This window comes from Cariama cristata, unplaced genomic scaffold (assembly GCF_000690535.1).
Source record: "Cariama cristata isolate BGI_N322 unplaced genomic scaffold, ASM69053v1 scaffold3066, whole genome shotgun sequence".
Classification (NCBI taxonomy): domain Eukaryota; kingdom Metazoa; phylum Chordata; class Aves; order Cariamiformes; family Cariamidae; genus Cariama; species Cariama cristata.
Genome location: NW_009623658.1, coordinates 103,561 through 117,885, shown reverse-complemented (window position 1 = coordinate 117,885; position 14,325 = coordinate 103,561). Strand labels below are relative to the sequence as shown.

The following is a 14,325-nucleotide window of genomic DNA, read 5'->3' as shown; positions in this document are numbered from 1 at the left end:
TACACGTGCAAGGAAAGTCAGAGAAGGATGATCCTTGTGTACGTAATAAATCCAACATGCTATTCCCATACAGCCCTATTAAATATCCTGCAGTTTTTTAGGATGTGATGTGTGTAGAGCGTACATGATATGTTTTACATGGAACTGATTCACTCTGAAATGTCCTCCTGCCACTTTTTAACGGTGGTATAATCTGATATGATTAAAAATCATTGGTACTTTATGGGTTTGCCCCTGCTCCGTGAGACTTTTCAAATATTCAGAGTTCACTAAAGTCATCCTGTGAGGATTTCTTCTTTGTTGCAGATAGAGCGTTTTTAAAGCATGAAGTAATACACATGCTTTCTCCAATGGTTACGTCTTGTCTTTGAGAAGCTTAGTGGTTTGTGCTGACAGCAAAAAGTTGTCAGAGTAACCCATTGTATAGGCTGTCCTATTGAAACGTTGTCTGTCAAGCATATTTGTGGACTCTTTAAGGGGACAGCAACTTCCAGTAGATTAACAAAGCAGGAGGCTAACTCGTCTCTGAACGTGTGGCCATTTATGGGTAGGGTAGGTAGCATAAGGGTTGTTCTGCTTTTCTGCATGATGATAGATTAGTAATATTATTGGCCTTTGCAGAGTTACGGTGACCTTTAGAGGGCGGTTAGGCAAGGTGCCATTTACAGTCTGTGTAGTACAAATGTTCTGGCTTACATCTCTTCATGTTGATGCATGTTGCATGTATATGCAAATGTGTTGAATACAATAGGAGGATACACATATATATGTTCATGAGTGAGTAGTGATTTTCAGTCCCTTAGATTTTGGATGCCCAGCTAAAACTCTCTAAAAGATGGTGATTTTTAAGTGTCACATGTTCACCTTCTGGAATCAGACCTGTTAGGTGTCTAAGTGAGGCAGCCAACAATAATGTCTCACTATTGAAAATTGTCGATGGCTGTTCTGGCATCCGAGGATGTTCAAGAATGCAAGTGAGATCCAAGTGCAGGCTGTGCTGGCTTTAATCACTCTGATATTCCACAGTGGAAATATCCGAGTGATTTATTTACTTTTTTTTTTACCTTCCTTTACCTTGAGGCTGAGCAGTTTGACAGAAGTACCTTTGAACTTGAGATAAAAACTAGAGAAAAAAATACACATGATACGTTGATGTTAGGTGTTTTGTAGTCTATGACAGGATGTTCCTAGAGAATGGGAACATCCCTACATGTGAACAGCCTGGTAAGAAGAAACCATTGTCAGTAGAAACTTGTGTGGGAAAATTTTACTTTTGTTCTTGATACCAGTTTGCCTCATGTGAAAGTTGAAGACATTATTCAAGATGATCAAAACATGCTTCATTCTAATTAGAACAATGACAAATAATAATAAATATATCAAGTTGTAAATTCTTCATGGAAAAGATTTTAAAATCTTTGGGTTTTTGTCAGAAAATCACCTCCTTATGAATTTTTCAGTTTAGAGTTGAAAATCTGAAAATGTGATTTCTTTGCAAAAATATGAGTGGTTTTGGGTTTTTTTTTATTGGAAAGGTTTTTCCAGGAGTTGGAGGCTAGGATCAGTACTTGGTAATATTAGTTCTGTATTAAAAAAACTTTATGCTGTTACCCTGAAAAAAATCATTATATATGTGATAGTCTAGACTATATGTGAGCGCACAGACTATTGTATATAGAGAAGAAAATAAAGAAAATAATTTAAGACCTTTGAAATTGTTTTTATAACATTTTTTTCTGCAAGGTAGAGCTGTTCAATGAAATCTGCTAGGTCAGATTAAATATATATATATCTCTCTCACTTCTAGTTATGGAGGAATTTTGTATGGTCAAGACTAATGATAGCTTTTTTGTTTCAGAAGGGTTTGCTTATGTAGAAATTTACCCATTCTAGTACCTAAGAAACAATATCAATTCCAGAAGTGCTGCTTGTAGGAGTTAGTGTAATAGCCACACTCCTGGGTGAAAAAAATTGAAAACTTGTTCTTAGGAAGAATGCACAATGTGTATTTTGTGCATCTTCGGAGTTACCACCCTTTGCAGAAGTTCTGCTGGGCTGAAGACCAAAACGTGCGTTACTTTGGTTCTTTACTAGCGTCTTAGTTTAGTCCAGAAGTGAGCTCTTAGAGCAAAATCCCCAGCCCTCCCTGCGCAGGGAGCTGTGGTTCACGTCGCAGGGTGCACAAACCGGATTCCTTTTGGGGTGAAAGAAACACAAAGGAGCACTTGAAGAGTGCACTTTGGCTGCAGCACATTGAGGACACAGGACCAGACTCAGAGCAGGTTGGGAAGGTATGTAACATGGACATCAGGTGCTGAGGGTGCCGTGCAGTTAGCCTGGTTCACCTTTTTGTTTGACCTACATTATGTGCTAACGTAGATTTTGTCTACATCTGTCTGGGCACAGATTTTAGGTACGCTTCCAGTACAGGAGATGTAACTGTACTGCCAATGCACCAGACCACAAATGATTTTATGCAGGGCTTAAAACAGGTAAGTACCTTCTGGAAAACAAAATGAAACAACCTTCAGCAGAGACAGCTCCAACACAGCTCCTTGGAAGTCCCTCCCTGGGAGGCTGCAGGGCTGCTCTTGCTCAGTACCTCACTTGGGACAGGGGTTTTATTTCCCAAGCTGCAGTCTTAATGTAGGATTTAAGAGAGCCTCCCTTCTGTCCCTGTTCCCCCTGCCCCAGTTTGTTGTTGTTTGTTTGTGTTAGGAGTTGGATGTTGATTTTTTTTTTTCTCCTCTGTGACTTCTGTATAGTTCTTGTACTGAGTACAAGGGCAACGTGCATCTCTTTCAACATCTTCTGCAATGCTTCAAAAAACCCTTTCTTCTATTTCTGTGAGATGTTAGATCCCAGGTCCTGGGAAGATCACTTTGAGGGTAGTCCTTTTCTTTTTATGGGTTACTGGGACCACATGGAAATTCCCAAAAAACTCTAGTATGTCATGTACCCTGAAACTCCAAGACTTCGTCAAACAGCCTGGCTACCTACTCCGGTTCAAAGGCTTGCACAGTTCTTGCATCTATAGATTGTAAGCATTTGTTCATGCAAAGCCCTTAAACTCTGCCAGAAACTTTTCTTCTCGATGTACCAGATTATGAGGTTGGTCACAAGGAGGAAAAGAGGTGGCTGGGGTAGCACCGTGTTTGAACAAAGAGAGGCTCACACACGAGGCCAAATCCTGATTTGTGTTTCAGAGATGCAGTTCAGTCTCAGCATAATGCAGGCAGGAGCTTTGTGCTAAGATTTTATTTAGCAAGTTGATTTCCCAGAGCTGAATTTTTCATTAAAAACAAAGTCTAATGGAAAGTTAGCTCTGACTGCTAAACTAAACTAAAAGTTTTCTCTGACTGTTTGGCTGAGCCTTCTTTTATGCATGTAAAAATTGAGGAAAATAAGAGGTGGTGTGAAATGTAAGTGTCTGACAGTGACCCTGACAAAACAAACCAACCAAACAACAAAAACCAAAAAAAACCCAAAAAACCAAGCAAAAAACCCCCCCAGCTGTACCCAGTCCTTTGGAAGGGCTGGAGTTCCTTCTACCTCAGCGTGATCCACCCTTTTCAAAGTTTTTTTTGTTACTTTTTTCCTAGTTCTGTGGCTCTGCTGTTTCTAAGAGTGCTAAAAGAAACTGAATGCTGCTGAGCAACCTTGCATCCTTTCCTGCCTACGGGCTGTCAGCGTACGCTGATTGATCACAGATGAATATGACCTAATTTCTGCCTGGTTGAATTTTCCCAAATTCTTCAGGCCAAGTAGTAGTGTCTGCCTCCTTCTGTGAGGTGGCATCTGTCTTTGGCTACTAAAACGGGCTATAGGTGACCTGCTGGTCTATTCCAGAGCAACGCAGGTGTCAGGAGGTGCTTGGTCCTTGCACATGTCCCTCCTAACATGGGCCCAGACATTGAATTTAGTGCCCAACTCATGTAGGATTGCTGAATAGTTGGCAGAGAGGGAAGGGTATTTCTAAGTTCAGATTTAGTCCTCTGGAGATGTCTTTCTCTGTGTCAGCTAAAGTGTTTTAAAAAGGAGGAGACGTAGCCAAGCTTCAGTTTAAGAAAAGATAATAATTTAGAGAAGAAAGGACCAGATTTATGTTGCTTCATGCCAGATAATTCCTTTTAGTCTCGTGAAATATTTCTGCTTTGCTTTGTTCTTACACTGTATTTGTACAGGATGTAAAGGAGGACTATTTGGAGAGTACACCAAAAGCCGGGATTGTGCAGAAGCTCATACTGTCCTTTCTGTACCTCTTGCATGAATCTAATGACATCTGTCCAAGAGTCTGGTAATTCAAACTTTCAGGAAGAAAGAGCAAGTACTGAATAGATCTTGACTCTTTGCAGTTTTTGATTTAACATAAACCTTCTGGTTGATCAGGATCTAATTCCCATGTGAAAGCTCAAAGAAAATAAATGTCAGTGGGCTTTGTGAGTCTCTTACCTGCAATAAATAATGAAAACTTATTCCAGGTGATCTGGACAAATGAAGAACATGATAGGCTTAATTTTTAGTCGATCCCAAGGAGACTGTAAACTGTAGGTAGCTACCTACAGATTATGTAAAGACAGGTTATGAATATGTACTTTGAAGAGTAGATTATGAAGAGCTTGTGGGCCAGGGAAGCAGAAAAGATATTATCATACCAAAAGACAATAGACATAATTTGTGTGGAAAATAGCATTTGAGATCTAGTCAGGCCTTTGGGTTTTGATTCTTTTTTGGCAATTCTTTGGTTACCTCAGCCATAAACTGTTTAATTCAGAATCAGACTCTGAGCATGCAGTAATTTCATATCCATAACAACTTTTTTTCTCCCTCTTTCAAGGATTTGTGGTTTGAAGAAGGTACAAGTTTTCATCCTCTGAGAGTAGAGGATGTGAGGAGGTCAACAGCAGGATGTGTGAGAATGTCACTGGGTGGTTTGTGGGAAAATCTCCCTCTCTCTCATTCTTACAGGTTTTGAGTATGGCAGCAGGAGGAATTTGCTGATACTTTGTTGTCATAGTTTGTATTGAATTCCAATAGATTTTCTCCAGTGAATATTCATAAGCTGCAAAAAGTGAGAAGGGTTTTCTAGTGCAAGGTTGTCTTGACTGAAGATGATTTTATCAGAGCTTGGTACGTTTCACTTGCTTCAAGCATTTACTTTTCTGGACAATAAGCTAATGATACAAATAATTTGTTTTTGTACTATTTATGCTGAAGGTAAAAGAACAGATTTAGTGTCCAGACTTGTGCATTTACACAAAGACTTCATTTATCTCATTAGTTCTGATCTAAACTGTGAAACAGCCAAGTTGGCCAAAGCACCAAATAATAGTTACAAAAAAGGTAATACACAGGGTAACGCTATTGACTTAAAATACTACGAGGTGATTTACATCTTTTGCTGAGATTTTCTCCTCTGTCTCTCTCTCCAGACATGTAGACATGTAGAACACAGATACCTACATGTGAGCTAGGTTAGATGCGTTCGTATCCTGTCCAGATAGGATAAGAGAGACAAGCGTTGCCAGAGCATGGTTCATCTGACTTACTTTCGATATTTTCTTTAGCATTATTTGACTCCCAAAGCACTTATTTCTCTCTTTTGACTGTTAATGGGAGTCCAGACATCCAGCTCAGATGGAGGTGTGTTTTTCTGGACAGGCTAATCCCACCTTCTTGTGTCATTTAGTTTAATTCAGAATAATAATTGTGATTTTATAATTGTGCTTGCAGGTTGGTCAGGACAAAGGAAGCTGTTCTTTTCACAGAAACCCCAGCCCGTGCATTGTTCCTCAAGAAAATGAAAATATTTTCCACACAATATTTGCTTTTTTCACGAAGTCTGGCCGAAAAGTATTGGTAAGAAAGTCCACTTATGGCAAACGTGAACGTACAGTGTATCTTACAAAGGATTTCGCATGGCTTCGCATGAAGAACTCGAGCATATAGTTCGTTATGGAGCAACTGGTTGATGCCTGTATGCTAACTAGTACTGATGTTGTGCTGGGGGGATATTTAGTGGTTTGGATTATCGGATTTTTACACGGGAATAGGAAGTTTCAGGAAGTGCGGTGGGGAGGGAGTTACCTGACGTGCCCATGTTCTGTCAAAGGCCCGTGGGGCAGCGATGCCCTGCCCTGTGCTGGGGGCCAGCCCTGGCCCCGCTTTTCCCGGCCCCGGGCTCTCGCCGGGCTCAGCAGCTCTGTAAAGGGCTGAATTTTACCTGGCTTGCTTTCGTGCAGGTCCCTGTCTCTAGCTATCTTCAGGTCTTGAAAGTTGCTGCTATTTCAATGCAGGAGTGCTGTATTTTAGCAGTTCACTATGTGACTTAGCTGGCGTGTTTGCTGTCACACAATTTATCACTGAATTTTTTTCCTCCTTTGCCTTTTTCCATATTTCCTGTAGGACTGTGAAAGACCAGGCAGGTCCTGCTTAATTATACGCTGCAACTTAAGCTCACTAGCCAAAGCAGAGTCCTGTGATATAAGTATCTACACGCTGCTGAATACTGAGATACTGAAGAAGGTACGTGCTTCCTTTGTAGTTTGTCTTAAATACCGATTTAAGTATGCTGATGGGCGCCAATGGGCTCAAAACTTGCATTCCTTCCTCTCTTTACTAGTGTGTTAAAAAAAAAATCATGGTGTCAAAGAAAACAGATCTATTTATCAACAGCGTGTGTGGAAGTGTTAATCCTAGTTCTTACCCATTACCCATTAAGACAGAAATAAATTAAGTTCAGAAATTTATACATTGAGAAACAACAAATGAGGCCCCTAATTGTACGCATGGTGTTAAGGCTAGAGACTTCTGAAAGTTGAATTGATTTCTGAAAGTTTTCATTCTGAAAAATGAAAAGTAGAGTAAGTGCATGTAAACTGTGACCAACTAGCTATCATTCCTTCCGTGTAAACAGAGATGTGGCGGGTTTTTGTAATTTTTTACTTCAAATGATTATTATTCAAAGAAGATACATCACGACTGTATTAATGCTGAACTTGACATTTGTGACAAGAAACAAATGGTTGCAAGTTAATTCCCGTCTTCTCTGAAGCCACTGAATGAGACAGCAAATCTTCTAAATTTCTAGTGATTTACTGTGTTTTGTCCTGTTTTTCTTTATTTACAAAAATGCTGACTGTGTAATTGTGGCAAGATGCTGTAAGATTATGAGAGTATAAGATCATCAGAGGAGAAAGCTGATAACATGAGCCTGCTAAAATAAACCTGTCTTTGATAGCTGCAAGATTAAAAGCATTGGAGGGAACCTTTATTAGAAAGCAGTTCCTAAAGCAATTGGTAGCCCTGAGCTTTTCCAGCTGAAACCAACCAGTCTGCTACTGTTTGTTCTTATTCGAAAACAGAAAATATAGGCAAGGCCAGAAGTTTCAGGCACTTGTTACGTGCTTATGGAAATGCTGCAATAAGTAAGCAAGTAACTGAGTGCACACAAAATGAGCTTCTGGGAAATTCAGTCGTGGGAATAGCCAGGATTCATCCCATCTGCTGGGTCCTTTCCAACAGGACCGTTAGCAGCACTCCTTTATAAGATACACAGTGCTTACGTGTGTCTCTGGGTCGGTGTCACCGATACATGCCATTGGCTACTTGTCACCTACCCTCCCCAAGGTGAAGAGCATACAAATGACTAACCTTTGAGTTGAAGTGGCAGCTTCTTGGAATGGACCTGTTAAAATGCACTTTGTAAAATATGGAAGTGTATATTAATAACGGGAGGTGTACATTGAATATTTAAGATATTTGCAGTGCACAGATTCAAATACCTAAGAAGTTTTCACCTTGGGATATACTTGAGTTTATCCAAGGTTTCGTGTATCTTTTTTCTGTTCACTTGAAAAACCAAAAAGAACTTTTCTTTGATGGTTAATATTGAGCCCGCCTGTCTTGTTTGGCAGCGTTCCGTTTTTTGCTTTTGCGGTAAACGCGGGAAAAAATTAACAGGCCAAATACAAATGATGTGTTTAAGATCCAACATGCCTGATTTTGTTTTAATCTGAGATAATGTGCTCAGCTTTGTCTGTATGTTGTAAGCATAAGGTATATTTTTTCAAAGCAGGGTTTTAACTAGGATAGTACTTAACTCTCAACCCAGCCTCCACTAAGCATTGTCTAGATGTGTTTATTACCCTGGCAAATGTTTGATGTTTTTGACTGGGGTTTTTGGGGGGCTTTTTTTTTTTTTCACCCTCAAATCCAATTCTTCCTCTTTTTACTTCTTAGGACAGTTCATCGGTCATCCAGTTCGTCACAAGGGCAAGGGTGCGGGTGGACCCTGACCTCAGAGTTGTGGAGGTGCCCACTGGGAGCCCAGAAGAAAAACCAGTAAGTAAATAAACCTGAAGAGAAAGGTTTCCTGATCCCAGAGGGATGGAGATCATTAAGAGCTCTACGCAAACTGGAATTTGTGACTGGGCTTGGGCTGGGCTGGCCCATGAGAGTGCCCAGACTTCGGCTGGCTAGACTAGCAGTGCTGTGAACTGTCCTTCTGTGGTTCTGCTCTCTATGATAACCATGCTATCACAGTGAATGATGTTATGGGGAGCACAAGGATCTGTTGTGGTAGCCAAAATTGTAATACCCTTGAGGTGTTTGTGCCAAAATTTAGGTTTAGCTTCCTGTTCTACGGTTAACGTCTGCTTTAATTCAGATTTTCTTTGAAAACCTAGCAGGGACTTGAAACCCCAGGGAAGTCTTTTCAGATGTGCCAGTATGAAATATTTAGAAGCGATAATATTTTGGGAGTTATGAAAGAGGGGAAGGAAGTCTAAACTTTCAGAGATTCATTTAACTGTTCCATTGTGCTGAGCTGGTGGAATTCATGTATGACCTGATACTGCATTTTGTGTTGATCTGCGTGATGCTGGATTGAAAATTGAAGGGTTCAAGGTGAATTCACTGTATAGTTTTGGTTTCAGGTAAAACTATACAGGGCCATGTTTACAACCTACTGGAGAAGGAGGAGGTAACAGCTTTGGTTTCCTACTAGGAAGGCGCCTAATACTTACGCATGAAAATTGAACAGGGGCCACACCCAAATTGAGCTTTCTTTTTGCATGGTGGAATTTTAAAGTTTCATTTCTTATTTCTGTCTCATGTCAGAGGTAATCTGGACTACTTTCAATTTCTCCTCTTGCTGTATATTTTTGGAACATGATCTAGATCCCATCTCTCGGTTATCCTTTTATCCCCAGTGATTGTCTTCACCACCAGCCCATGCAACCATTCTCTTATTGGCACGATTTCAGTGAGTACTATTGAGGTTTGAGTGTGAGAGCACTGAGTTCAACACACTTTTGGAAGACACTGATGTCGCAAATTAAAGCACTCATCTCAGAGATACTAGATTTAAAACCCTACAGGCAAAGGAAGAATTGAACCTGCATCTACTTACTACCTTCAGCCTGAAACTAGAGACACCGCTACAGTGACCATCTTCTCCAGCATCATGTCTGCAACCCTAGACTTAACCTTCTATTTTATTAGACCTGTCAGAAAAAGAAATTCTTTTATATGACAGGACCCTATTTTTATCTCTTCTGTTTTATTTTCTTTGTCAGGTTTCTGGACCATTCTAAAGAGCATTAAAAAATAGTCTTGGCAGTTGAAATGAAAAACATAGCTAGCCTTCCCTGGGAATGTGCCTTATAAGTGACCTGCAGCCCTGGTTGTTAATATATTGCTTGATCTCACTTTAGTTCTGCAGCTTGCACAGAGCAGATCTTGCAATTTTATGGCAAAATTTCATTAGTGACTGAAGTAACACCTGACTGTGATACCTGTGCCCCAACTGAAATGGAGAAAGCCAGGATCTCTCTGCCAAATAGTTCGATCTGTAAAGGGTTTTAGAATCTCTCAGAATGATAGGCACAATGTGAAATGTGTGGGATTACTGTTATTGAATGTTGAAAATTTAGAAATGCTTTTATCTAGGAATGCAAGCTCTGCTGTTTTTCATTGTTATCTAATGCTTGGAGAAAAAAAGAAAATAATAATAATAAAAAAATTGTCCTTTTCCTGTTCCCGGAAAGCCTTTCATCAAGCCTTGAGTTGCAACAATTATGAAATGCACTGTGTGTGCTGGGAAGCGATATTAATCTTCAAACAAGAGTTTGCTCCTAGTTCCTGGGAAGCCCTAGCTGTAAAGGAGCACACTTGACATGTTGTAGCCATGTAACATCAATTTGTAATTTCAAGTCTTTTCTAATGTGAGTGCCATTTGCTCTCTCCTTTATGCTATTTCCATATGTCTGTTGGCTTCACCATTGCTGTATGTTTTGCATAGGGTCATGTTCAGGGAAGAATTTAAGACATGTGGTTTGGCTCAAGGTATTCATTTTTTCCCCCTTCTCTTGTGGAATGCAGAAGGGAATAGTGCTTGTTGCAAGCCACAGCTATTCAGCTGGAAGTGGAGACAGGAGAGATTAAAATGTCTTTGTTCCTACTCCTCCCTCCCTTTTTAAAGCTCAGCCTGTATTCTTTTCATTGACCATGGACTGCTGTACCGTATCCGTTTGGATAGCAGCTCCTTCTGAACAGTTGTGCATGGACTTCCTTTGACTCTGCTTATGAAAGTGTTCCCTAACAATGAATACCGTGTTCTTAGACACTTTATCATGGTAAATTTGAAAAGGCTTTTTTTGCTTTCTACAGCTAAATGTAGACTTAGTACCATATTTAAATGGTTCTTTAGAACCAGGTGCCCTTACTTCACTGGGCACTTTTACAGTACAGTGTACAATGTCACAGAGCAAACTATCTGTAAAGATGACAAAAGGAAAAAGACGACTGATATTTGTGATGCTAGTGTAAGAAGTACCAGTGGTGGCAGGACCACTCATAGAAATATCAGCTTGGTCAGAAACTCTAGTAGAGGATTTGTAAGGGAGATGCAAAAGTTTATGGAAATATCTGTAAGTTGGGTAGCAGGCTGTCTTTGCAATTAACCCATTTTTTAAAAAGATACATTTATGCAGTTTTCAGAAATCATTTATCTGGATTTAGATATGGTTTTATGTGATTTGGAATGATATATTTTCTGTCTTGGGTTACAATGGGCAGTTTGAACTCTTATATTGGACAAATCACATGAAGAAGGTGAGCAGAGTCTGGATTTGGCTCTGTGATGGCAGTTGTATTAGCATGAGTATATATTGGCTGAAACTCACGGCGTGGTATTTTCAGGAGGCATACTTTCTTTTCTTGAGCATATGGGTTTTCATGAAGGTTTGGCTCCCTTCTTCTCTGCGTGTGAGGCAAACCCAACAATAGGCTTCGTGAGACCGTGGTGGTCAAATACCAGATCCAAGGATTCGTACCCTGTGCTCACTGCTCTTATGGAACAAAAGGGCTTCCCTCCGTGGGTGCCGGTGTGGAGGGAAGAACCGGCTGGATTTCACTATGGCAGAACCGGCCGAATGCCTCTGAGTCTCCCTGCCTTGAAAGTGAGGGAATGCAGAGCTTGAAGAGATGAAAGGGGAACTGCAGATAAAATGCCCTGTAAAGGTGAATGCTGCCAAATAGCTGTCTGGTGCTGTCAGCTCAGGACGGGTACGCTTCATCAAGCCTTTGAACCTCTCCCTCCTCCTGGATAGAGTTCACTGTTGTCTCTTTTTCAACCCAGTCACCCCAGGTTTAATTCCACACAGGCAAGTGGTTGCCCTAATTGGATTTTTTTTTTTTTTTTTTTTTTTTGGTCAGGGTTTTGGTATGTTTGTATTTGCGATTATAAACAAACATATTTCGGAGAAAACAACAACAGAAAAGAAAAACTTAGAAAAATGAAGTTTACTGTTGTGAAGACCTACAAGGTGTTTTTGAGAGGTCTTCGTATACCTCTATATATGCGGAGAGATTTAAATCCATATTCACATGCCTAAGCTTTAGCTGCCTGCCTGCGACGCAGAGGCCTTCTGGCTTTGGCCTTTTCTCCACGTCTGCGTTGGAAGGAGCAACCTGCGGTACAGGATAGTGCTCGTGATGTCCCAACCTTTTTTTTTAAATGAGCATGAAAATACCTCTTCCATTCAGCAACCCACCACCACCCCCTCTTGCCTTTTAGAAACCCTCAGCATTTTAAGGCGCCTGTTCTCCAGCGTGCCTTTGAGATGAGCCCAATATCCTAGCCTGGCTGGAGCCAGGTACGCACTCACTCCCTCCAGCAGTCTTGCAACCTCCTTTCCGGTGGGTTATTTGCTGCCTTATTGTTCTCACTGTGTTTTCTTTTTCATTTTATTGTTTTACCTTTCCATCTGTTACTGTAACAAATCTTTTATAGATTTTCTTGTCTTTACAGTGCAGTCTGGCAGGTAAAAACATGTGCTTGGGTAAAGGAACAGAACAATACACAATAGCAATAAAATACAGTTCATTTCCCAGGGACAGAGAAAAGCAGGTAGCAAGGATACCTCAGGTTTGTATTTTTCAAGAACTTCCAAGGTTCTTCTTAGTATATGTAAATAAATAAATAAATACATAAAAAGAGATGTATATACATATAAGTACAGAGGTATCGGAGAATGGTGTGGTAACTGCAAGTGCCCCCAAGTATAACAGCGTTTGAATGGACAAGTCAGCTAGCGGTGCAGTGTGCTTTGAAACACCAGAAATATTCTGGATGATAATACAGAAATAAAGTAGCCTTTTTTTTTATAAACCTGTGCCTTCCATGGCGCTGTGGTTCATGATACAAGTGCATAAAAGGCATTTAGTACTCATAAGCAAAAATAAATTAAAATTTTGCAATTAGGTATTTTGTTTTTATATTTTGCTGAAGTATGTTTCTTGTCTTTCTGAGTCCCAGTGCCACAGCGTGTGCCTGTTCTGCAAGGGGCTTCAGCACAGTATTAGCAAAATTCCTACTCAGTTAACTTCTTAACTTCTTGCCTACATACTTTACTGAAATAGGGTACACTAGAAAAAATACAAAATTCTGATTCTTTTCAATTTGTTCACTAAGACTATCAGAATATTGCAAGTGTTTGACACAGGTAGATGATGAACTGGTAGATGCACTTGTTCATGCGGGTTCAACATTTCAGAAATCAGTGGTAGGGTGCAGATCTCTGTTATTTTACAGAAGGGCAGTTACATCATGTAAAACCTGACTGACGTGTGAGCTACGTATGGCTAAACAGCAAGGTATGCTGCCTGCCGGGCTTCCTCGCTTTCCGATCCTGCAAGAACAGTGTGAAATGCAAAAAATAAATGTGAAACTAAAACCCCTCATACATCGTCAAGACAACCGTGTGTGTTTTTAATGGCCTTTCCCTGGTATTTTGTCAGTCTGAAAACAAGCCTGTAATTCGCTCTGTATTTTATGACCATTGCATGCGCTTTCTCTGAACCAGACGGCCACTGCCCCCCTGGCCCTCTCTGCGATGCTTTCCCAACCCCACCCCACTTATCTTCTGCATCGGTCCCTCTTATCACTCCTGTCTTCTCTATCGACCAGGGCTGTGGGACGTGCGCTGGGCTGGGGACCACCTTGTGTTCTCCAGTGTTTTGGCTGCCCTGTAGAGGCTGTGCTGGTGGGGTGGATGGGACGAAGAGTTCAAGATTGGCTTTTAGAAACTGTGTGATGGCCAGTGGGTCAAGCAGCAGGCGGCGGATGGCACCCTTCTCTTTAGTAATGTCACCCTCTGCCTCCAACCTTCCCCCTGGGATGACCTGCTTCCCTGGCCTCCCACCACTTACCGTACTGGCTTCTTGCTGGTACTCTTGATGTGTGGTGTACGCTGACTGTCTGCGTGGTCTGGTTGGATTGGGGTTTGGCTTGGGTTTTTTGTTGAGTTGCTACTTCACCAAAACTCATTGCAGTGGCTGCGTATTAATGCAGGCAGCTTTTGAGGGCTTGAGAGGGATAAGGACATTAACATGTGCAACATCCCTGCTCCTCTCCAAACCACAAAGCCATGAAAGGGGGGTGTGTGTGGTGTGTGTTTATGCTTGTATGTTGGTTCTTGACTGCTAGAAGAAACCAGATAGGTAAGAAGCTCTTGTTACTCTCTACCCTTATAGCCCAACCTGTGACTGCAAAAACTACAGCCGAGCTATCTTAGCCAGTGTGCTTCAAACCTGAAATGTGGGGCTCTTGCTGTAGAGATGATGTACGATTTGATCGCTGCAGCTATTCCTGGCCTCTGTCTTTTGGCAGCATGAAGGACGTACAGGTCTATTGTACTGGAGGTTGTGGTATGTTAATATTTACTCTCTGAGTAGTGGAGAGAAGACACCACCTCATTTTGCATCCAGGGACTGCTTGAAAGGTCTCTTTACTAAAGTTAGCAATACTTAAAATGTTAGGAG

At 41.0% G+C, this 14,325-nt stretch overlaps 1 protein-coding gene across 1 annotated transcript in view; it reads left to right on the top strand.

Moving 5' to 3' along the window:
* The window catches only part of LOC104163724 (integrin alpha-9-like), a gene marked incomplete at its 5' end in the record, with an annotated part of 103,722 nt that overhangs the window by 71,619 nt on the left and 17,778 nt on the right, over nt 1-14,325 (top strand). The window contains 3 exons of the mRNA XM_009702826.1: nt 5,734-5,859; nt 6,406-6,525; nt 8,242-8,343. Of these exons, the coding sequence (XP_009701128.1) occupies nt 5,734-5,859; nt 6,406-6,525; nt 8,242-8,343 (348 nt within the window). The remainder of the gene's footprint in view (nt 1-5,733; nt 5,860-6,405; nt 6,526-8,241; nt 8,344-14,325) is intronic.